Source organism: Lutra lutra, chromosome 2, assembly GCF_902655055.1.
Source record: "Lutra lutra chromosome 2, mLutLut1.2, whole genome shotgun sequence".
In the NCBI taxonomy this organism is placed as follows: Eukaryota; Metazoa; Chordata; class Mammalia; order Carnivora; family Mustelidae; genus Lutra; species Lutra lutra.
Genome location: NC_062279.1, coordinates 100,754,803 through 100,780,619, shown reverse-complemented (window position 1 = coordinate 100,780,619; position 25,817 = coordinate 100,754,803). Strand labels below are relative to the sequence as shown.

The 25,817-nt window shown below is 36.5% G+C and overlaps 1 protein-coding gene across 1 annotated transcript in view; it reads right to left on the bottom strand.

The window, feature by feature from the left end:
- Nucleotides 1-5,013: 5,013 nt before the first annotated feature.
- Nucleotides 5,014-25,817, bottom strand: part of C2H4orf17 (chromosome 2 C4orf17 homolog) — a 33,768-nt gene continuing 12,964 nt past the window's right edge. Inside the window, exons 3-9 of the mRNA XM_047718068.1 lie at nt 23,468-23,677; nt 20,851-20,915; nt 14,949-15,092; nt 10,056-10,137; nt 8,493-8,679; nt 7,528-7,571; nt 5,014-6,017 (exon numbers count right to left, since the gene is read on the bottom strand). Coding sequence (XP_047574024.1) covers nt 5,830-6,017; nt 7,528-7,571; nt 8,493-8,679; nt 10,056-10,137; nt 14,949-15,092; nt 20,851-20,915; nt 23,468-23,677 — 920 coding nt within the window. The 3' untranslated portion in view covers nt 5,014-5,829. The remainder of the gene's footprint in view (nt 6,018-7,527; nt 7,572-8,492; nt 8,680-10,055; nt 10,138-14,948; nt 15,093-20,850; nt 20,916-23,467; nt 23,678-25,817) is intronic.

Genomic DNA, 25,817 nt, shown 5'->3' with positions numbered 1-25,817 from the left:
CTACCCTCAAGAAAATAAAAGGATTGGTCATTTTTACAGATCACATTATCTGACCACAATGCAATTAAATCATTTAAAAATATAACAAGATTGAAAAACAGTCTATATTTGGGAATTTAAAAAAATTTCTAAACAACTTGGTCACAGAAAAAAGTAAAAATTAGAATATATTTAAAAGTAAATTTAATGAAACCATGAATTAAAACTTGTGGAATGTAGCTGAAGCAACATTTAAAGGAAAATGTATAGTCTAAATTGCTTAAGTTAGAGAAAGAAAGACTATCTTTATTGAGTTATGCATTTAACAAGTTAAAAGAAGGACTGCAGAATAAATTCACAGTTGAAAAAGGAAAATAATAAAGATGGAAATAATTAAACATCATAAAGAGGCTCAAGGAAAAAATTGACTCTGAAAAGACTAATAGACTAACATCTGGCAAATTAAAAAAAAAATTTAAAAGGGAGGGAGAGAGAGAAGACACATAAATATGGAAATTAATAATGGAGATATTAGAAACATGAATATTATAAAATACTTCATGTTAATACATTTGAAAGTTTATATGAAATAATTAAGTTATAAATCAAAATTACCAAAATAACCTTAAAAAATTAAAACTCCAAGAATTTTTTAACTCAAAAGTAAACTGGTGTAGTGTTTTAAAATCTAGACCCATATGTTTTATGGGCATATCTGTGAGACATACCAAATGTAAGTCAGCTTACACAGACTCTTTGTAGATAATTAAAAATGAGGGTACACTCATTTTATGATGTTATTAACTGTGCTGTTGAAGTCTTTATATTTTCCCATGTATATATAATTTTAATTATGATAAGACACAATATTAAATTTACCATCTTAACCATTTTTAAGTGTACAGTTTAGTAGTGTTAAGTATATTCACATTGTTGTGCAACAGATCTATAACTTACTCATCATGAAGGACTGAATTCTATGTCCACTAAACACCCAATTCCACCTCCCCTATCCCACCTGCCCTTGGTAGTAGTAAGGTAGTAAGGCATTCCTCCCATTCACAAGCCTTTCTATTTTGCTTGAAATTTTGACTACTTCAGATACTTCAAATGGTGGAATCATACAGTATTTCGTCCTTTTGTGACTAAAGTCCTTTTGTGTAGCATAATGTCCTCAAGGTTCATCTATGTTGTAGCATGTGACAGGATCTCCTTTTTAAAGCTGCATAATATTCCACTGTATGTATGTACCATATTTTCTTTATCCATTCATCTGCTTCCACCTCTTGGCTATTCTTAATAATGCTATGAATGCGGTATGAAAATATCTCTTTAAGATCCTGCTTTCAATTATTTTCCATATGTAGACTGAAGTGGTATTGCTGGATCATATGGTAATTCTATTTTAGTTTTTTGAGTAGTCTCTAGTGCTTTCCATAATGGCTGTACTATTTTACATTCCCACCAACAATGCATAATGATCCAACTTATCCACATCCTTCCCATATTTATTTTCTGTTCTCTTGATAGTGGCTCTGATAGCTGTGAGGTGGTATCTCATTACAGATTTGATTACATTTCCCTAATGATTAATGATGTTGAGCATCTTTTCATGTGCTTCATGGCAACTGGCATATCTTCTTTAGAGAAATGTTTATTCAAGTCCCTTGCCCATTTCAAATAGCAATGTCTTCTGTCATTGAGTTCTAGAAGTTCCTTATATATTTTAGGTATTAACCCCTTACCAAATATATGATTTTCAAATATTTTTCCCCATTGCATAGGTTGTCTTTTCATTATATTGTTTCTTTTGACAAAAAGTTTTAGAGTTTAATGGAGTCACATTTGTCTGTTTTTTTATTTTGTTGCTTGTGTTTTTGGCGTTATATCCAAGAAATCATTGCCCAATCCAATGTTCTTAAGGTTTTTTGCTCTGTTTTCTTCTAAGAGTTTAAGTTTCAGGACTTACATTTATGTCTTTAATCAAATTTGCGTTAATTATGTATATGGTATAAGGTAACTTCATTCTTTTGCATGTGGAATCCTGTCTTCCTAACACTATTTGTTGAAGACAGTAGTCCTTTCCCCATTGTGTAGTCTTAACACCTGTGTTGGGAATCATTTGGCCATAAATGCAAGGGTTTATTTCTGAGCTCTCTATTCTATTCCCTTGGCCTACATTTCTGTCTTTATGCCAATACCATAATATTTTAATTACTGTTGCTTTATAGTATGTTCTGAAATCTGTGAGTGTGAGACTTACAACTTTGTTCTTTTTCAAGATGTTTCTGGTTACTTGGGGTCCCTTGAGGTTTCATATGACTTTTAGGATTTTTTTTTCTATTTCTGCAAGAATTGTCATTGAGATTTTGATAGGGATTGCACTGAATCTATAGATCTTTTGGGCTAGTTTTGACATTTTAGCAATATTTTTTTCAATCCGTAAGTTTAGGATGTCTTTCCATTTATTTGTTTCTTTGATTTCTGTTAGCAGTGTTTTGTGGTTTTTAGTGTAAAAGTCTTTGACCTCCTTGGTTAAGTGTATCCCTAAGTATTTTATCCTTTATGATGCTATAGTAAATGGGATTTTTTCTTAATTTCCTTTTTGAACCAATCATTGTTATTGTTTAGGAATGCAACTGATTTTTATATCATTAATTTCACTAAATTTGTTTATTAATTCTAACAGGCTTGTGTGTGGTGTGTGTGTGTGTGCATATAATCTTCAGAGTTTTCTTCAGTTTGCTTTTTTCCCAATTTTTTTGCCTTTTATTTCATGTTCTTGTCTGATCACTCTGTCTGGAATTCTGTTCTGGTACAATATTGACTAGAGTATAGTGAGAGTGGGCATCCTTGCCTTGTTCCTGATCATAGAGCAAAATCTTTCAGTGGTTCCCCCCTATCAAATATGGGGTTAGCTGTGAGCTTTTAATATATAGCTTTTATTATGTTGAAGTGGTTTCTTTCTATTCCTGGTTTGTTGAGTATTTTAATTATGAAGGGTATTGAGTTTTGTTATCTTAAAAACTTATTCAAATACATGAGAATGAATGAATAGAACTATAGTAATCCAACTCAAGACATTGGAATACTAATGAATCTAAAGAAACTAAAATAAATAATGCAAGGATATATTAATGAAATAAAGTATTGGAACATTGTGGAAAATAGCACTAAATCCATCTGATTTTTTTGAAAGTAATAATAAAATATAAAAGCCATTAACTAGCTGAATCAAAAAAATTAAAATACATAAAAATGAGATTGTAGAGTAAATATAGCAAGGAATTTAGAATTATAGTAAATCTGTCCCAACTCTAGAAAGATAAGTTTGGAAACATGGATGAAAGGCTTAATTTTCTCAGAAAATCAAATCAAAATTTCCAAACTCAGTCCTCCAAAAATACAGAAAACATAAACAGGGCAGTTACAATAGGAGGAATAAAATTTTCAAAGGGCTAAACACCAAACCTACATGGTCTGGGTGGGTGAATTTTACTAAGTTTTCAAGGAAAAGGAATGTGCAGTACCATTGTAAATTCTCTGTAACAGGAAAAAAAAAAAAGAGAAAAGCTTTGACATTAATTTTATGAAATGAGCCTGGTTTTGATACACATCAGTAGTGCCTAGCAGTTAAGCAGATAGGTTCCAGCCACACTTTGAGTCAGCCACCAAACCTTTGTGTCAGAGAGAGTTAACGATCCACCAGAATTCAATTTTCCTCTCCATAGAATATAGTTGTAACTGGAATATGATTCCCACTTAAGAATTTTATCAACCCCCTTTCAGCTAGACCATTTTCCAACCATGGAATGTGACTAGAAGTGATGTTTGCCATTTCAAAGCCAAGATTTTAAGTAGATGTACCCTCCTCGTGGAAGGCAGAATAATGTCCTGTCAAGATCCTAATCCCTGGAACCTGTGAGGTTACACAGTGAGGGGAAGTCAAATTGCTAATCATTTGTCTTTAAGATGATCTTGATTAAGCTGGATACCAGGCAGGCCCAGTGCAATCATAGGGTCCGTAACAGTGGAAGAAGGGGGCAGAAGAGTCAGTGTTGGAGGGAATGTTGTGGAAAGACTCCACTGGCCATTGTTCGCTCTAAAGATAGAAAGGAGCCATGAGTCAAGGAGTGTGGGTAACTTCTAGAAGTTGCAACAAGCAAAGAAATAGATTCTCACTTAAAGCCTCCAAAAGGAATAGACTCCTGCCAACACCTTGATTTTAGCCCAATGGGACCCATTTCAGGCCCCTGTCCCAGATATGCAAGAGATTAAATTTGTGTTGATTTAAGCCACTAAGTGTGTGGTAATTTATTACAGCAGCCAGAGGAGGTCAAGACTTTCCTCCACTTCCCTTTCCCTCTCTTTTGCCAGCAGGATGCAGTTGATAGTGATACCTTGGGTGATGGTTAAGTCACAAGATAGAAGGATCCCGGGTCCCTGAATCACCAAGTGAAGCAAAATCACCTGCTGACTAAAAACACACACTCTATTGGGTTTATTTATTTATTTTTTGTTATTATGTTCAGTCAGCCAACATACAGTACATGGTTAGTTTAAACCAGGTGATGGGTATTAAGGAGGGCATGTGTTGCAATGAGCACTGGGTGTTATATGCAACTAATGAACCATTGAGCACTACATCAAAGCACACACTTTGAGCTCTTACATGAGAAATAATCCTCTACTGTATTTGGAAGATGACATTTATTACAACGATTTGTCCTATCCCAATGAGTACAACTCTCAGCACCTCAGTTTTCTTATTAAAAAAAGAGAGAATAGCAATAGTATTTATGTCAAATAGTTATCATGAAAATTAAATGTTACTATATCCAAAGTGTTTAGAATGATTCCTGACACACAATTAAGTGTGATATAAATGTTGTCATTAAATTTTCACAGACATGGGGTGCCTGGGTGGCACCAATGGTTAAGCATCCAACTCTTGATTTTGGATCAGGTCATGATCTCTGGGTCATGAGTAAAGCCCCATGTCAGGCTCCACATTCAGCACAGAGTCTGTTTAAATATTCTCTCTCTCCCTCAGCCTCTCCCCCCACTCCTTCTCTAAAAAAAGAAAAAAAGTATTGCACACACCCATGCACACATACACAAAATTTATAGTATCTCTTGAATATCATTGCAAACATTCTAGAAGATTGGCTATTTGGTAGACAGAATCCAGAAATACAATGAAAGAATAATAGCTATGGCCCAAGAGTGGCTTATTTTAAAAATACAAAAAAGCTAAGTATTAGGAAATTTGTTAATATCACAATTAGCAAAGAGTAGAAACTAGTTCCTCTCTGGCTCATAAATTAGTGATAATTTTTGTATCTTTTTTTGGGACAAGGCCAGTATTTTTCCATATCACTACAGAATCCATTCAGTGTTCTAATAGCACTGAAACACGGTAGACTGTGAAAATTAGCTCAGATGTTAAAATTCTGTGTTTGTTTTTGTTTTTATTTTTCTCTTTTAAGAGTTTGGGACGTGCATCAAACTGCAGCTGCATAATTCTGTTATGGATGGCTTTTCTAGAATCAGGGCCTTATGACTCAAATACAATTGTACAAATACAATCAGTGCAAGACTAGAAATGTAGCATATAAGTAAACATACTTCTTTTACACATGGTACCAGATTAACTACAAATAGAAATACTGTCTCCATTATTATTTATTTAGTAGTGTTATATACAGGTGCTTTGAGATTTACATGTGCCACCAACTATTGATTCTCTGATACTGAAATATTTTTTAAAAATAATTTGATGTTGTTATGGAGTGAAGCTCATGTCTGTGAAAGAAATAACTCAGTCTAGAATTTCTACCTTTGGAATGTTTAAGGATAAAATGCTCTCTGGGGAGAGAGATTGAATCTTTGTTGCATACTCCTTGCAGACATTGGTTTTGTTGATATGTTTTCCTGAATTTTAGGCTTGGGAGGAGATTTTGGTTTGCTGAAATATTCTGCAATGGGCATTTTCATATTATTTCTTCTTATAAACAATGGAGGCCTGTCCTCAGCCTCTGAAATAGAAAAAAAAAAACAAAAAAAAAAACAAAAGAAAAGAAAAAAAACAAAATAAGACCAAAATTGAGACATCAAATATAGCCTCTGCCACGTTTTAGTAGCAAATGACTTACAAAAAATATATAATGTTTAGGTGAATCAAATATACCCCAAATTCATAAAAGAATCTATACTTATCTTTCTCACCACCAGCACATTTTTAATGCGTTATTGGTCCTATAACATGTAGGATATGTTCTATCCTCTTAAAATCAAACATTATTTTGGAAGGAATGAATTAGAACTGCTGATCTGTAAAGGTGACAGGCAGGGATGGGACAAGTGAGAGAAAGGAAAAGGATCTATGGTCTTGATAGACAAAAAATAAAATAGACAAACAGATTAAAACAAGATAATTATAAGAGCTTCACAAGACCTATAAGGTCAGACCCAAGCAGGAATTAGGATTTGGAGAGGTACTATCACCACTGAAGAATAAGAAGTGTGATTGGGGCTTCTTATACAAAACTTCTCCAAATATCTAGACAGGGGCCAACAGGTAAGACATAGAATTGAGTAATGGAAACCATCCCTGTCATGATTTTGTCGTCTTGGGTGAGGAGTTTGGTGGGAAGTCAGACACGACAGACTATCCTTGGTGTGTCAGAGTAAGGGAGTATTTTCTAACTTCTCTACTGTATTTCTTATTGCCTGTGAGCATAGATAGCCTCTTTTGGGTTTGGTTAACCCCCTCAAAAGCTTCTGGGGCTTAGAGTGACCTCAAAGAACTCTAATTGATTACCATGTGATTCCCTGGATAAGAGAAACTTGTAAAAACATCAGGATAGACTTTTGTTTCAGGCTTAAAGACCTACTTCCTAGTTGTTGTTCTATGGTCATTTTTGTCACACATGTTTTAAAGTTAGGAGCTGCCAAACCCACAGGGATGTTTCACTTGGTCTATTCTGGACCAAAGTAGGACATTCTACAGTTCTTATTTCTTCTTGGTTCAAATTGTGGAATGTGGCTGGGTTTCTGATGGGGACACAAACTGCTCCTCTCTCTCATACTTCACCTGTCTTGTAGAACATCTGCTTGCAGCCAATTGCCATTTTACTGTTTTCTGTGATCGACTTGGTTTCTAATTAAAATAGTTGAGCTTGACAGTTAAAAGCTATGAAGAACCAAACTCTGAGATCATTGTCCTTTTGTTAGGTCAGTGCAGAGCTTCTCCTGTCACTGGATTGGCGTGACCAAACCTACACTTCCTGCTACTCTGTTATCTTACTTCTAAAAGAGGATCCATTGGTCTCTGATGAGGCACTTGGCCTTGCAAAACAAAGTTAAGTTTAGGTCAAATTTATCTCAGTAAGAAATTCAGCAGACACTGCCCCTTAAAGGTAATTAGAAATCAATATTGAATTTTACTGCCTTTAAAACCACAGATCCTTGTCTGTATCCCTAAAGATTTAAATACTTACTGGTTTCCCTATACCAATTCAGTAATTATCACAAACTGTACTTAACCTTTTGGCACTTCCTTATTTCCTTCAGATCCTTGACTTGATACTCTAAATAATTGGAGAAAGAGAAAATGAAATTCACAGGTATAAACAAGTACTTTCTACTGACTGCACTATCATCAATAAGCTAAGTACATATATATTTTGAACATTCTATCCTGATTCTTTGTTTTTCAATGCAGACAGTATTAAGTATACTTTCCAATGAAAGATTCTTCTGACTTTGAGTAAACATCTAAACAGTATCATACATTATTCACTAACATAGAGAGACTAACCCTATTTCCCAGTTTCCAATTTTATGGAAACTTTAAGGTGGAGACAAATTGCAACACAAAACTCTCTGTCTCAGTGATTTTTTAAGTGACTTGGGTTTTGAATATTTAATTTCTCTTGATTTAAGCTTTACCTAACTTTTAATTTTAAAGCAACAAGATTTTTTCTTCCGACTTAAGTAACATCTTATTACATTTTCACCACATTGTGTATGCATATATATTTTCTTCTATCATTGAAATAATAACATTTAAGAAAAATTTATACTACAATAATTCCCAATTCCTATAATACTTACTTTCCCCCCTAGCAGCCTCCAGGAGTGTGCCAGAGAAAATTAAGTGAAGCAATTTATTTTAATCTAGCATTGTGCTACACAAGAAAAGTGATACTTGTGTGAGATGCTTTTAATAAAATATATAATACAATTTTGGTGTCCTTTATTGCTTTCATGTTTAGATCAAATGAAAAAAACCAACATTTTCTTAGATGTCTGGATGGCTACAATAGGATTTAGAATGATTCTCATATCACATTTATGAAAGTGAAAGAAAACAAATACACATTGTGGCCATTTACTGAATAAAGAAGAAACTGAAAACATCAGCATGTTTAGTGTTGAGAGATAATGAAAAGAAAATTAAAAGTCTTTCTGTACCACATGCCCTGTAAATAGCCATTATATCTAATTACCTGGAGGGTTGATGTTCTTGCCTTGTTCTGGTCATCTCTTGCAATTTTGCAGGTGAATTTGGGGGTGATTTAACTTTGGGTGGCTTCCTAGTCCCTGCTGCTAGGTTTGCTGTGATGTTTCTTCGTTGGGCCAACAGGTTTATTTCAGCCAGTTCAGCATGAATCAAAGCTGAGACCCACTCTTTCTCTGATTAAAAAAAGGGGGGGTAAGCATGAAGGTCATAATTATCACGTTGGCTAGAAACACAGGATTCGTTATTTTATCTGGCACTGTAGTGTGAAAGGCTGGTGATATGTTTGCTGAGTGGGCATTCATTTGTGAGTCAAGGTTTCTGTGGACAAGTTAGGTCACATCACCGTGATATCTGTGGACCTGTGATATTATGGACTGCCCCAAGTAGTTAACTCACTGAAGGACTTGTCCCCAAATGGCAATGGAATAACCTAAATATTAAGTACAAAATCTCAGGTTGTTGCCAAATAAAAAAAGAAAGCATATCTATTCAAAATAATAAGCCCAATATGACCTCATTAAAATATAGACTGATAAATAATAAATAGTTACAAGCATATCTGTAAAGATAGATACCGAAGTCATCACAGAAATGATGTTTATGATGATTTGATTCATTATTGTTTTACTTTTTTTGTATTTTTTTCTGGTTCATCTGGGTTCCCCCCTCCCACCCCCAGCAGTAAGCACTTATTATTTGTATATATTTTTTAAAGTTACATTCTTAAAAAGAAAAAAAAGTATAAGAAGTAAAGACTCCTTACCCCCAAATACTTCTTAATTGCTTGCCAAGTAGTCTTGAATTTCTAGGTAAAGGACTCTTTCCAAAATGCTCCCTATTCAAAAGTATTAGTCTATCCCTAACACGCTGATATTTCCTAACCTTATTAGTGCAAATTCTCAAAGAGTGGCCCCCAGACCAGCATTATCAGTATCACTTGGGAACTTGTTAGAAATAAAAATCCTCAGACTCCACCCACCTCTGAAGTTTTGCCTCAGTCAGTCTGAGGACCAGTTAGGTCTCAGGACAGCTACTCTGCCAGTTATGGTTGCCCCCCTGGGTCTGGCGCATGCTTCTATGGAATAGTCCACAAAGGCCCCAAAGGAGCCTGGGAGAGGATTGAACTGACGGTTTTGGTGGAGGAGTTGGCAAGGCTGTTAGACTCCAGAACTTGGAAGGCCGTGCTCCCGTATCATATCAGAGAAAGGAAACAGACTCTGCGCTCAAGGTTCACAGCCAACCAGAAAATATGCTCAGGGAGACCCCTGGTTGTGTAGACCTTGAGAAGCAGCACAAACCAACCCTGGACACAAGCCCTTCACATCACACCAAGAAGTTTCAATTGGGACATGCCAAATTTGGGGTCATCGAATGACCTGTTGAATGCAGTCAGAGAGGGCTGCAGAGACTCAGATACTGAATCAGTAGGGAAGTAAGAGTGGGGCAGTATGTTTGCAAAGTCAAGGTCGAAAACTTCAGATATTGGCACATTCCAATTTTCTGAAAAGGCACTGAGCTCAGCGTTTGCAAATGTTTCTTTTAATCTCACCTTTTGAGCTTGCGTGAAGCAGCCACTGTAGAACTTCGGCCAGGGAATCAGTGCGTAAAATGTTACAGAGCTTCGCCAGAATCTGACAGAGAGTATTAGAGTCACACAGTGAGCAAATAAATGGCACACGGGCTCTAAGATTTCCTTTACCTCCTCCACGATCTCATCTTCCCAAAAGTCACTCTGCACATGACGCTCAGTTAAGTCAGTTGGGATGTTAGCCTGGGAGCCCCATGTCAAATAGTACACAGTGGAATCTTAAAACCTCTCCAACACAAGCAACAGTTTGGGGAAGGTGATATAACATTCCTCTGGTTTTGTCTGCTCAGTACCCACATTTTCTGGAAGCAAGATTCACTTTTTTTCTTTTGGGAATGGATCTTTCCCCGCTGTACCAGGGTTGTATTTTTTTTCTTTTTCTTTAATTATTGTTTGTTTGTTTGTTTTAAGATTTATTTGACAGAGAGACATAGGGAGAGAGGGAACACAAGCAGGGGTAGTGGGAGAGGGAGAAGCAGGCTTCCCACCAAGAAAGGAGCCCAATGTGGGGCTTGAACCCAGGACCCTGGGATCATGACTTGAATTGAAGGCAGATGCTTAATGACTGAGCCACCCAGGTGCCCCTGTACCAGGGGTTCTAACTGAAATTTTCCATAACTGTCTAGACTGTCCATGACTGCACTGCTCTTCTCTGTAGTGCATGAATCTAGCTGGAGTCATTTTTCCTCAGTTCCCTCAACACAGTGGTTGGCTCAGTGGGGGTGGGGGGGGATATAATTCCCTTTTGTCAATCAGAATCCCTCCTTGACATTTTTTATCTGAAGCTAAGGGCTGATGTGCGGATGATAGAGGAGATAAATATAGGAAATAACTGTAATAAAAATGGACTATAATAAACATCAACATACAAACATGAAGCATGGGTAATGATGATTTCAGTTTGATCTTAAATTGTGTCTATTCTTAGAATTTAGACCCATCTGAAATCCAGTCGTATATATATATATATATATTATATATATATTTATAATATTTATAATTTATAATAATAATAACAATTACAATATTATATAATATAAAGAACCCAGATTATCTAAAACTAAACCCATCTTTCTCTTTCTAGAACCTGCTCCAATTGGTTCCTCCTCATCCCCCTGTCTTGGTGGATAGCATTTGCATACACTGAAGAGATGTCCAAGCCAGACCCAGAGATCCATCTTGGACAACTCCCTTGCATCTACAATATGTTGCTGGACAACAATTCAGTAAATGCTTCCTTCTCGATATTTCTCAAATTTCTCCATTCCTTTTTATCCCTACAGCCCTGACCTTGTCTAAACTATCATCAATTCTTGCTTAAGCTACTCTGCAATATTCTTTTCCCTAGTCTGCCTGAAATTTTTTCTTTTTTTCAAAAGATTCCCAAAGCTACTTTTCCTTTAATGGTTTTTTCATCAAATTGGTGGTTACACATTGCTCCCATCTTCTTTTAACTTACAGATCACTCAGTGATCAACTTTGAAAGAATATAATTATCCCTTTGTTGAGAGGAAGTAGAATAGGTCCTTTAAGGAACTCTCCTGCATTCTTTTCACTTGAGGTTTTTTTTTTTTTTCTGGAAGGTAATTCAATATATAGGCAGGAGGATTTGATCTGCTGAAACTTGATTTTAGGATTTGAGATGATCTAGATGATGAGATCTAGAGTAGTGTCTCCTGTAGGGCTAGAGTACCCTCTTCTCTTCCTGGGGTTTCAGTGGAATTCCTGGTGTGTTCAGCAAGGTCTCTCCAGTCTGGCACCTCATGACGCCTGCATCTCTAAGCGATGTGCTGCCTCCGGTTAGCTCTCTCCCGCCAGGTCTCAGACTCTCTTCCTGTGCATGTGCAATTTATGCTGAACTGAAGACTCATGGAGCCCTCTGCAGATTTCTGGAGCTCATTCTCTCCGCAGATTCATCTTCTTTTCTGTATCTTATTTGTGAATTCCAGCCACCTCAGAATTCCCAAACTCTAAACTCTGTTTTCTCTCCTGAGCAAAGGAAGCTACTACTCTCTGTTTGGGCTCCACTTCTCTGTGCCACCATGAGGAAGGTGTCCCAGGCTGAAATCTAGGTTGAATGTGGAAATCATCCCAATTGTTTCTCCTCTCTGAACTGTCATACATCTATACTGTCTGTTGCCTGATGCCTGAAAACAGTTTCTTCATGTGTTTTCCCAGTTATGTATAGTTGTTTACAGCAGGAAGCTAAATCTTGGACCTAATCTAACATTTGGAAGCAGAGCGCCTTCCCTGCCATTTTGCCTCCACCTTCCATATTAATTCTGCATATTGTATCTAAAGCGATTTTTCTAAAGTACAAATCTGGCCATATAATTCTTATACTTACAAAGTGATTTCAGCATAAGTCAGTGTTTAAAATTCTTCACTAGCTTCCCATAGCACTTCAGATGAATCTGGTCTATGCATAAGTCTCCAGCCTCAACCCTTGAAGCCTTCTCCTTGCAACTCTCTGAATCAGCCTTAATGTTTTTAGTTTCTTGAATGAACAGTGCTCTCACTTCTTAGCCTTTAGATATGAAGGTCTCTTTTCTGGGAATGATCTCTTCCATACTTCTCTTCATCTTTTAATTATATCTTAAATATTCTTTAGGTTTCTTTCCCTTTGAAGAATCTCTCAGCTCCAAAATCTCCTAAATGTTCTTACAATGCCTGTACAATCCCTCTCATAAGCTATGTGAATAAAGGAATGAACAGTATTCCCAAACTCTGGTATTTTGTCTTTGATAACAAAATAAATGAAAGTATTTGGCAGACTTTCCATGTCAATAGTAAAGAGACTATTATTTCTGTAAATTCAAGATTTTTGAGAGGAAGTCTAAAGACAAGATATCAGGAGACACAAAATTCTGTTTTTCTTTTCCTTTAAAGTAATAATTGTGAAACCATATACTCTTTCATATACACCCCTGCACAAACATGTCTTGCCTTCACAGCTATTCAGAATTACCAGCCTGGATTACAGGAAATAGAAAGATAGTTCAGATTTTTTTGTAGAAAGTATGAAAGGTTGGAATACCATCAAAATGGATCTATTTTTAGGACTCATTTATACAAGCCAAAAGAATTTGATAAGACTTATATTCTCACTTGACTCCCTCTGTTTTCATTTATTTCACAAATAGCCACCAACTATTTGATAAAACGCCGTGCTGTGTACGCAGCAGTTAGTAGTTTTCAAGCAAAGAAATGAGTGCTGATGAATGAGTTGTGAAGAAGATAGAAAGGATCCCTTCCGTCAAAGAGTTTACATTTTAGTAGATTTTGTATTAATGTCCTGTTAAGTCAATATCTGTGAGGTAGAAGATGCTTTTGAGAGGAGGGCTCTTTTATAGATGCCCAAAGTCCAGTTCTGTAGGATCATGTTGCTGGCCCATTATTGATGTGCCTAAGGAAGTAAGACAGCCTGACTCAAACTACACTCAGTTTATGGTTTGGTTGTGTTTATCAGATGTGAGCATATCAGATGACATATAAAAGGCAGGACCTATGTCAGTTAACTGATTGCCTACAGTTCCATTCTGACCTTGGTAAAACTTTTCTTTTTATTTTTTGTATTCAACATTCAGTAAATGCTTATTAATGATTACTAGAGGCTAGCACTTATCTAGGCATAGGAAGATAAAGCAGGAACCAAGACAGAGGAGTATGAGATCCCATAAGACTTAAATTTTAGTGTGAGTGGAGTGAGAGGCAGAGACATTATTGAAACAAATAAATACGAACATATCAAATAGGACATATGCTATGCAAAGAAGAACAGAGGGTAATAGGATAGAGGGTAAGTAGGTAGCTGCTTTAGACTGGGTGGTCAGAGAAAATATTTCTGCGTGATATTTTAACTGAGACCTTAATGAGAAGACGGTGACCACTGAAAGGATCAGGGAGAAGAGATTTCTTATAGGGAAGCAGTGGTGCCAGAGTGTAGCAGTAAGATGGACAGTGATTCTGAAGACTCTATATAATCAGGAGTCTTTCACCAGAATCATCAGGAATGCATGTATAACCACAACTCTTGTCTACAGATACTCTCTTCTCTTCTCCTTTCCTTTTATTTTCCTAATTTTAATCATCAGCATAATTATACCCAACACCACTGTTATGCTTTACTTTTAAAGTAGTTCCTTATCGGGATTATTCAAGAACAATCCTTAAAATATGCTCTTCTATTTGTAATTGCTACTACAGAGGACTCATTTAAAACTGCCATCAAAGTCATCATTACAACACTTTCACCCTTAATTCGTTGCAGTGGGTCTTACTGTGAAGCAATGTGGAGGTTACCAAAAGGATCTAAAGAAGGAAAACAAAGGAGGAAAGCAAACATCAGCTGATTGATTCGTTCTTCATTTTATGTCATTCTCAGAAATAACCGTGGTTGGAGAGAACCTTCCAGTACTCTGATATGACACAACTGTAAATACAACTGAGTTTATAACCCCAGGCAGAGTAGGTTTGAGGAAACAGTTTTCCACAGATAAGATGGAGAGATGGAAGTTGATTGGAGGAATCTCTGCCTTAAAATACGGGAAGAAAATGTACAGGTAACAGCGAGTAGTGCCTCTCAAGCACTAGGAAGATGATAAAGAAAAACATGGGGAGAAAGGGCCGAGTGTTTGGCAAATGCCAAGGTCTTCCTTAGGTCTAAACCAAGGGTTGTGCTTCTGTAACAGTGACTGGAAATAATTGAAGTAGGCCTTGGATTTCAGGCTATGGGGTTTTAAATCAATTCGGTTGTTAAGGGAACCACTAAAGAATCTGAAGGATGTTAGTAACGTGATGTTTTGTATGTTCATGCTCTTCCCAAGTTATGGACTTAAGAAACCTGCCTCTTACTTTGATTTCCTGGTCCAGATAATTTGGTATGCAAACAGTATTCTCTTTGACGTCAGTCTTGGTACTCATCACCTCTGAAGAACAAGAGTCAGCAGTGGAGCATGCTTTTGGAGGAGACAGTGGCTTTTTTACCTTTATTTCTTCCTAAACCAAAGGTATAATATAATCAATATGCATATCCAGCCCCTTATATTTTCTATGAAAGTTGAATATAAAATGAATAAGAAATATTGTAGCTAAATAAAAGGACATACATGAAAGTAAAGAGAGGTTAGTTTTAGTCTTCCCATAAAAATCTAATTATCGGGCGCCTGGGTGGCTCAGTGGGTTAAGCCGCTGCCTTCGGCTCAGGTCATGATCTCAGGGTCCTGGGATCGAGTCCCGCATCAGGCTCTCTGCTCAGCAGGGAGCCTGCTCCCTCCTCTCTCTCCACCTGCCTCTCTCTCTACTTGTGATCTCTCTCTGTCAAATAAATAAATAAAATCTTTAAAAAAAAAAAAAAAAAATCTAATTATCAAATATTTGCATTTGTAGACAGAGCACATAGTGAGATATTATTTACATTTGGTGAAGCCATTTTAAACCCTTGGTTAAACACCAAGATAGTAATTTTTGAATACTGTGTAGCCTTGGGGCACCTGGGTGGCTCAGTGGGTTAAAGCCTCTGCCTTCAGCTCAGGTCATGATCCCAGGGTCCTGGGATTCAGCCCCGCATTGGGCTCTCTGCTCAGCGGGGAGCCTGCTTCCTCCTCTCTCTCTCTGCCTGCCTCTCTGCCTACTTGTGATCTCTGTCTGTCAAATAAATAAATAAAATCTTTAAAAAAAAATACTGTGTAGCCTTTATTGTCTTGCTGCTCCAGATAACAACCAACTCATAACACATGAGATTGTTCTGTCAAGTTAGGAAGATTTATGACAGGAAGAAGACAGTCAAAAGATTTTATGCAACATCTGTGAAGACAGACACTACATGCTGCTTCCTTGCTCTGCTGAAGGGCAGCTGAGAGCTGCAGAACGAGAGAGGTCAACTAAATTACTTCCCCTGATCAACTGGAAGAGGAAAGAGAAGGGCTGTTTTGTTGTTCTAGGAAGTAAATAAACTCTGTAATTTAAAAATTTAAAAAAGGTTATAAGAGCTCTAAGTCCAAGAAGAGTTATAGAAGCCTTAGATCTATGTGCTTATTCCAAGGAAGGATTTTGATCTTCAGAAGGAAGTGATATTTAACACATGCAGAAGCCAGTGGCTGAATATGTCAACAGCTGGAGACTGTGATGATTGAAATTGATGGAACAATATTGAACTACTGACATTTAGTGAAGATAAATCTATGCTGTATATAGATGTATTCCTCTGTTAAAGTTTATTATATAAGAAGACTTCTTGTTTTAAGGAACAGCAATACATGTCTTTTGGTTCAACCTTCCCACTGGGCACAACTAAAAATGCACATCAAAAATTTGAAAAAAAATTATAACTGTCGAGGAGTGAATAAAGTAGGAATTAATAGGCCAAAGTAAAGGGGAAATAAGAAGCCTCAGTTGTGGGGAGTATAGTAGTCATTTTTGCCCTGAAGTCATTGTAAGATCCTGGAGAGTGAGAACTTTTCTTGTGACAGCTTCAAAGGTCCTGAAAGAGAGAACTCAAAGCTCAGGATCCAAATAAGGGCCAACAAAGGGCTTCCCTCTGAGATGAAGGTGATCCAGAAGTGCAATGGTCCTTGAAGAAATATAACCTGAAGTCAAGATTTGAGCTTGGCTTAAGTTAGTCGAGGCTGGTAGGCCTCTGGGTTCCTACAGAAATAAACACAAAGTTCTCTTTGGAAAAAAGTGCTTTTACCACGAGGTTCAGATTCCTACATAAAACTTTTCATACAGAATGTCCAGCAAGTAAGTCACGAGACAAAAAGAAATTATAGGGCAAATTAGAAAAAGTTTTAAATTAATGCTGAGAGCAAAAACTATGAAAGCAGTTAAAATAATCCTCAAAGAAGAACTTACAGCTAAATATATATATTAGAAAGATAAAAGAAGTCAAGAACAATAAAATAACATATGTGACTGGAAAGAAGGAAAAGATAACATAACTCAACAAAATAGAAAAGAAATATATAACATAGAGAATCAAAAAAACCCACAAAAACTAGTTCTTTTTTAGACTAATTGATAAACTACTTTGGAAACTGATTGAGAAAAACAAAGACATAAATTAATAAATCTGATTAATAAAAGGGTACATCTTATAGATACTGCATATATTTTAAAAAGAATATGAGGTTATTATGTATAACATTGTCAATAAATTTGAATGTTTCAATGAAAGGAATAATTTCGTAACCAAAATAATTTCAAGAAGAAATAGAAAACCTGAAGAGTTCTATAATGAAACAGATTTCAAATCAAAGGATGTTAACAGGATTGAAGAAAGTAATTTTATAATGATAAAAGGGTCATTTTATCAAAAGGACATAACAAATCTAAATTGTAATACTCCTAATAAGAGAGCTTCAAAATACATGATTAAAAACTAGATTTAAGTACCATGTACTAACTGATTATGCCACTAGAGCTCTGAAAAAGATTGGTATAAATTAAAAGAGAAATACAGAAACCCACAACTATAGTCAGGGATTTCACCACCTCTTTCTCAATAATTGATTAAAAAGTAGAGAGGAAATCAATAAGGCTACAGAAGACCTGAATGACAGTGTCAACCAACTTACCTGATATTTATATTACATTCTACCCAACAACAGCAGAGTGAGCATTCTTTTCATGGTACATGGAAATTTTATTAAGGTTTACTATATTCTGGGCCATATAACAAGTTTCAATAAATTTACAAAGTTTCAAAGTATACAAAGTATCTTCTTTAACCACAGTGGAATTAAATTGAAAATCAACCACATAAAGATATCTTTAAGATACCCAAATATTTGGAAATTAAATAACATAATTTTAAGTAACCCATGGAGAAGAAATTAAAAAGTAAATTAGGAAGTACTTTGAACAGAATGAAAATGAAAACTCAACATTGTAGGGGCGCCTGGGTGGCTCAATGGGTTAAGCCTCCGCCTTCAACTCAGGTCATGATCTCAGGGTCCTGGGATCGAGCCCCACATTGGGCTTTCTGCTCAGCAGGGACCCTGCTTCCCCCCTCCTCTCTGCCTGCCTCTCTGCCTCCTTGTGATCTCTGTCTGTCAAATAAATAAAATCTTAAAAAAAAAAACCTCAACATTGTTAAATTTGAGGCATGCAGCCAAAGCAGTGTTTATTTAAAAATTATAATAATATATGACCATGTTAGAAAGAAAAACGGTCTCAACTCAATGACCTAAGCTTCCATCTTCTATAAAGACAAGAACCAAAACCGATGAAATAGGAAAGAAAAACAACAGATATCATCAATGAAATGAAAAGTTTATTTTTTGAGAAAATCAATAAAACTACCAAACCTCTAGTTAGATTCATCAAGAAAAAAAAGAAGACACAAATTCCCAATGTCAGGAATGAGAGGCAGAACATCTCTACAGATCATATAATCATTAAAAGGATATGTTATGAATGACTTTATATCAGTAAATTGAACAACTTAGATGAAATGGACAAATACTTTGAATAACAGAAACTACCAAAGCTCACTAAAGAAGAAACCGATAACCTGAATGTATCTGTATCCGAATGGTCTACATCTATATGAAAATAAGAAAATGAATTTGTAGTTAAAACCCTAACTCTAAGAAAACTCCAGGCCCAGACGGATTCACTGAAGAATTCTACAAATTTTAAGAAAGAAATAGTACCAATTCTACATAAAATCTCCCAGAATTTTAAAGAGAAATTCTGAACTTACTCTATGAAGCCAGGGTTATGCTAGTACTAAAACCACAAAAGACATTACAAGTAAACTGCAAACTCATATTTGTTATGAATGTAGACACAAAAATGTTAAACAATATTTTATGAAATTAAATATACAAAAAGAATAACACAACATGACCAACTGAGTTTCCCCCCGCCCCAAGCAATGCAAGGGTAGTTTAATATTTAGAAGTTAACCCATGCAATTCACCATATTAGCAGATTTAAAAAGAGTGATCATTTCAAATAGATGCAGAAAAAGCATTAGGCAAAAACCAATCCCTATTTCTGATACAAACTTTTAGAACACTAGGAATGGAAAGGAACTTCCTCAAGCCATGTGAAGAGCATCTATAAATAAAAAAAACTGACATCACAGGGGCGCCTGGGTGGCTCAGTGGGTTAAAGCCTCTGCCTTCAGCTCAGGTCATGATCCCAGGGTCCTGGGATCAAGCCCCGCATTGGGCTCTCTGCTCAGCAGGGAGCCTGCTTCCTCCTCTCTCTCTGCCTGCCTCTCTGCCTACTTGTGATCTCTGTCTGTCAAATAAATAAAATCTTAAAAAAAAAAAAAACTGACATCACATTCAATGATGAAAGTACAAGGTTTACCCCTATAATTAGGTGTGAGGCAACAGTGTCTGCTCTCATCACTCCTATTCAACATTGAACTAGAGGTCAGCCTTTACAGTAAGGCACAATAGAGAGGCAAACATCATGTGGACCTGAAACTATGATAGAAAAATTTTAAATTTGGACTTCATCAAAGTTATAAATTTTGGTTCTTCAAAAGTCACTGTACTTCAAAAGTCAAAGGTAAGCCTCAGACTGGAAAAAAAAATTTGCAAAATGTATATGTGACAAAATAATTCTTATCTAGAATATATAAAGAACCTTTACAACTTCATAATAAAAGACCCACAACCCAATTTACAAAATGAGCAAATATTTGAATACACATTTCTCAAAAGAAGATATATGGATGGCAAGTAAGAACATGATGAGAGATCAACCTCACTAGTCATCAGAGAAATGCAAATTAAAACCACAGTGAGATACCACAACACACCCACTAAATTGGCTAAATTTAAAAATACTGACCATCCTAAATTTTGGCACGATGTGGGGGAAAGGAAATCGGTAAACTGCTGGCGGAAATATAAAATCATACAACCACTTTGGAAAACACTTTGGCAATTTCTCAATAATTTAAACCCACACCTATAATAAGACCCAATTGTTCCCCATCTACCTATTTAACTAAGAGAAAAGAAAATATATACCCATACAAAGACTTGGACACAAATGTTCATATCAGCTTTGGCAAAAATTGGAAACAAGCTAAATGTCCATTAACGGGTGAGCATGTACACAAATTGTGGGATACCCATTGTGGGATACCCTGATACAACTGAATACTACTTAGCAATAAAAAGGAATGAGTTATTGGTCAACATAACAGCATGGGTAAATTTTAAAATAATGCTGCTGAGTTAAATAAACCATTTTTAATGTTTCTATTTAAATTCTAGTAGTTAACATACAGCATTATGTTACGTCAATTTACAACAACATGGATGGAACTAGAGGGTATTATGCTAAGCAAAATAAGTCAGAGAAAGAGAAATGTCATATGATTTTACTCAGGTGGAATTTAAGGAACAAAATGGATGAACATAGGGGAAGGGAAGGAAAAATAAAATAAGATGAAAACAGAATGAGGCAAACCATAAGAGACTCTAGGAAACAAACTGAGGATAGCTGGAGGGGTGAGGGTGGGGGAATGGAGTAACCGGGTGATGGGCATGAAGGAGGGCACGTGACTGAATGAGCATGGGGTGTTACATGCAACTGATGAATCACTGACTCTACCGGGGAAACTAAAAATACAGTGTATGTTAACTAAATTGAATTTAAATTAAAAAATATTTTAAAAAGCTGTAAAAAATATTGTGAAATGTACTTTTTCAGAAAGCTATGTGAAGAAAAGGAGAGGAAATGACAGAAATTGAACTAAATAGATAATTGTAAATAGTTGTTTCTTTACCTTCTTAATTGCTAAGGGATTCTCACTGGAAGTTTTGAAGCACTCCTTGATTTTTCTACAGGGCTCTGAAACGATATTGCAGGAAAATTATATTTAGATCAAACTGAAAAAACTTCTATCACATGACACAGACATCAGTTGCTGAAATAAATGAGAGTATACCTGGATTTCAAATAAGGTCAACTCAGAGATATGTTTATAAATATTGGAAACCTTGCAGGTAAAGTTATACTACAATAACATAATAAAAGGATCTTGATGTTTACAAAACTAATTCAATGCCCAGGAAGATGGTACAAAGAAAGACTGGAAGAGCTTTCTCGATCTGGGTAAACTAATTTTTAAAAGTACATATTTCAGTATGACACGTTTTTCTCTGTTTCCTGTCCATATAACCAACACCTTCTCTAATCAAAGAGATTATATGTGTGCTGTTTGACCTGTGGCCAGAAGGAGATGTGTGCTGAGTTATAATTTCATTTTTTATTTTATTTCTTATTTCATCAGTCTCTTACCCCCACATTTCATAGATTCATCTTACAAAACCACCCTAAAACCATTTTAATGTTTACCTGATTCCCTTTTGCATTAATTTTAAGTTATATTCTCCATAAGCAATGTTATCTTTTTTATGGAAAAACAGTTAACACAATTTCTTAAAAGATGAAAACATTTGGTGCATTTCCCAAAAGTAACTGAATTCATTAGTCCTAGCTATAGAAAGAAAAATATTGTAAAGTTACCTCTCTCCAGAAGAGAGCAGAGAGGAAGTAGGAAGAACGGTGTTATGGGCTGTGAGTCTATCAAGTTCGTGTTCACTGGTGGGAAACAGAAACCACTCTATTTTAAACTAGACTGTAAATTAGATAGAGAATTCGGTGTTTGCAATTTCACTGGAAGGGCTGGAGCAGTGAACTCTGGTGTTGACTGTCACAGATCACTTCAAAAGCAGCACCTTGTCGCTGGGCCACCCAGGGGGCAAAGCTTTTATCACAATCTGGAGGAAGGGGAGTCAGGATGCCCCTCACACTTCAGTTGCTGTCACAGCATCTGTGAGGCTAAAGATTAGGCACTGGGTCACTACTATTGTCAGAAAGCCCCATATCTGGTGACTTTGCCACAGACACCCATAACTCCAGAATCTGAGCACTGGAATATCATAGCGGAGAGAGGGGGGTGCCCTTGTCTCCAGTCATGCCTGAGGGCAGACAGCAGCCAAAACAAAGACCTGAGCCCCACATCTGAAATGTAAATCTTACCAGATGGTGACACTTCACTCCCATCAAGGGGCTCTTACAAATTGTTAAATTTCTGGGTTTTATGGTATGAGAAGGAACACCCGAAAGGTGGCGGCATATATGGGGTTTTGATTCCTTGTTGCTAGTGTGTAAGGAAGAGGAACTCTTGAAAGCATGAAATGAGTTAACAAGTGTGAAGACCTTAGATTGGAATCACATGGTAAGTACTAATGGTCTGTCTTATGGTTATCCTTTGAAGGATAATATATTTTCCCACATTATACCAAAATAATTTTCATGTGCCCTGAAACTTTCAGTAATAAGAGAAAGAAAGGGGCGCCTGGGTGGCTCAGTGGGTTAAGCCTCTGCCTTCAGCTCAGGTCATGATCCCAGGGTCCTGGAATTGAGCCCCACATCGGGCTCCCTGCTCAGTGGAAAACCTGCTTTCCTCTCCCACTCCCCTGCTTATGTTCCCTCTCTTGCTGTCTCTCTGTCAAATAAATAAATAAAATCTTTAAAAAAAAATCAGAGAAAGAGAACTGGATACAATTTCCACCACCCAGAATTCCTTCTGTTTTACCTAGCGCTTTAGATTTTGCCATACTATAATTTTCAAAAATATATTAGTGTAAGACATACAACATAATGATCTGATATGTGTATATAATGCACAATGATGATCACAGTTAAGTGTTGTTAACTATTCCCTCATAAAATTTACCAACTCTTCCTTGTGATGAAAAATATTAAATCTCCTCTTGTAACTTCCAAAAACACAATATTGTTAACTCTTTGTTCTGCTGATTACAGAACATATACTTTTCGTTTCAATTCAGTAAACATTAATTAATTGTTTACTAAAGATCAAACACTGTGCTGGGACCTGGGGAGACACCAAGAATACCAGAAACACAGAAGGCAATAACACTGGGCTGGGAGCTTCAGGAGCTGACCGCCTGGCGGGGGAAGACGGAAGCACGAAATTCCATTGCTACTTCATTTCCCTGACTGACTTTTTGTTGCATTAGTTTCCCCAATCATGTTGGCTAAACATTCATTTTTAGTACCTCTCAGGTACTTTTGTTGGCATTAGAGACAAGAACCACACATATATGTCCTGGACATAATAAAGACAATAATATGTATTAACTTTACTGAGTTTAAATGAGATTAAATGAGTGAAATGAGATTAAATGAGTGAAAACTTTTCATGAGTTTCCTATTTCATAGTGAGAAAATTCCATGACTATTTAAAAAATCACTGCAGCTATATTAACAATCATAGAGACTATCCTCCCTGCCCTCCCCGCACGCACCCCCCCCCCCCCATAGTTTGCAGGAGGCCTCAGGAAAGATGTCATGAGTTGCAAGGGACTCACCAGAATGAGGCCTTGGGGGCACCTTGACATTGTTTGGGGCTGGCGAGACTCCTCTGACGGGGCTCTCTAGGGCTACAGCGCTGGGTGCATAACCGCATTTGGCAAATGGTATCTCGTCCTTCTCCAAGTGGTTGAACTGGCCAACGCCCCACAATGCTCCCAATGAGCTGTCATCATCATTCACGGTACAGATGGGAATGTTATTCAAACCTAGATAAGGATAAACAGACCAAACAACCACATTAGGTTTGGGGCAGATTTTCTTCAAATGATCAGCCATTTCCCAACCAGATATTGTTAAGTGTACACAAGATGTCAGACTATAAATTGTATGAACCAGTGCCAGGTGGCTATTCTTTGAAGGTCAGTGTAGCAAATTTTGTTTGCCATACATGCTTCCAGAAAATGTTCTACCATCTTTTTAGCCTTGAGAACCAGACTCACATCTTTGATCTCGGGGTTAACCGTCAAGTACAACAGATCTGCCTCTATCCCAGACAGACCTCTCATTTCCCAAGTCTTGAGGGTGACTGAGGAACTATGTTAGCCCTCTTCATGAATATCACATTCAGGGGTTTGGAAGCATCCAGAATATCTCAGTACACGGCCTCTGAAAAGACATACATTGGCCCTGTTTTTGTCCTCGCAGAAGTTTAAACGGCAACGGGAGCTCGGAATAGGAGGCAGGATGAGGTAGATTGTGGTGGAGGGAAGGAAGGAAAACACGGTACAAAGGAACCTCCTTCCTCATTTCTAAGCTTTCTAGGCTCCTTCACTCTCTTGTAATAGTTATTTGCCTTTGAGTCATTTATTGTATTATAGGCAGATCCTCTTCTTGGTATCAATGCCATGGTCATGACATACTAGACAGCTTAGGAAATGAAGGTATACAGGACTTTGCTCTATGTTAAACACTTGAGAAGTTTTGAGAGATAGGAATGGATGTCTGCTTTGTTTCCAAGAAGTTGCACAGGAAGCTTCTGAATAGTGTTTTTCATACGTGCCCATTTTTCTCAATTTCCTTCTAGGACTATCAGTCTTATCTGCTCAAATGACATCAAAAAGTTCTTTGCCGGAAACCCTGACTGAAATTTACCCCCTCACACTGTCCCTTTGAGCGCTTTTATTCTTCCCATAGCATTTGTGACCTATCATATCTGTTTGCACATTGCTGGGCTGAGCTGCCCTCGAATGTAAGCTTCATGAAAGCATGCATTTTGTCTGTTGTTTTGTTTGCCACTCTATTCCCGGTGTCTAGAATAGTGCCTCACACAAAGCTGATGCTCTATGACTATTTATCAAATGAATGAATAACATAACCAAATATAAACCTTTTATTTAGTCTGATACTTAGAACTTTACCGATAGTAACTGGTTCCAAATAGAAATGAGAATAAAATTTTTGAAGATAACATCACATCTTACCATTTTATCTTAAACACCTGAGATAATGATTGACCCAGGTGCATGGTGAAACATTACTTACCAAATGAAATAAGATATTAACATGGAGACAAATGAATGGTGAAATCCCTATTTTCTCTGTTATCTCCTTTAATTAAAAAATGGTAATAAGTAATATGAAAGAATTCAGATTCTATCTATCCCAGAGTTAGGAAAGAACTACATAAAAATGTAGAAAGTGCAATGTCATTAAAGTGGCTCCAGAGTCAAATGGGACAGTATTAAATGATTTAAAGGTAGTCGGGGAAATGTGAAACCCAACCCAGCAGTGAAGGAGATCAGGACAACATGAGTGGGAATTTCATTAACTTCCTCAAAATACAGGAGAATTAGGTAATGGAGTCTGGGGCTCAGGAAGGACCAGCTCCCCCTACTGGACATCAAATTTCTGTTCTGCAGGATTCCAAAGGTCTCGCCTTTCAGAGACTGCTGGGTGAAAATTCAAAGTTCACATTCCTGCCTAATTTTCTGATTGATATGCAACCCCAGTTTAATGCGAAAGTAACTCTAATTTTTTTTCCTTTTTTTCTTTTTTTTTGCCCAAGGTAACTGTTTCCCTACTTGATGGTGTGCTTTTAACATTGGGAAGGTTTCAAATAAAAGATAGAAATTATAAAATGTGAGAACTACATACTATTCTTATTCGTGGGTTAAGTTTAGTAAAAACCATTGCGTATGTTTTTAAAATGTATATAATATTAAGCAGAAAAGCACGAGAATATCATTAAGTTGGTAAACAGTACAGAAGTGTTTTAAATAATGTATGTGTCTATATTTATGCTTAATTTATTTAATTTATAGGAGTTATTTATAGCTTAGTGAGAATTCACACGATAAAGATGTGAAATATTTAAAAAAATCAAGTCTACTTAATGCGTAATTGACA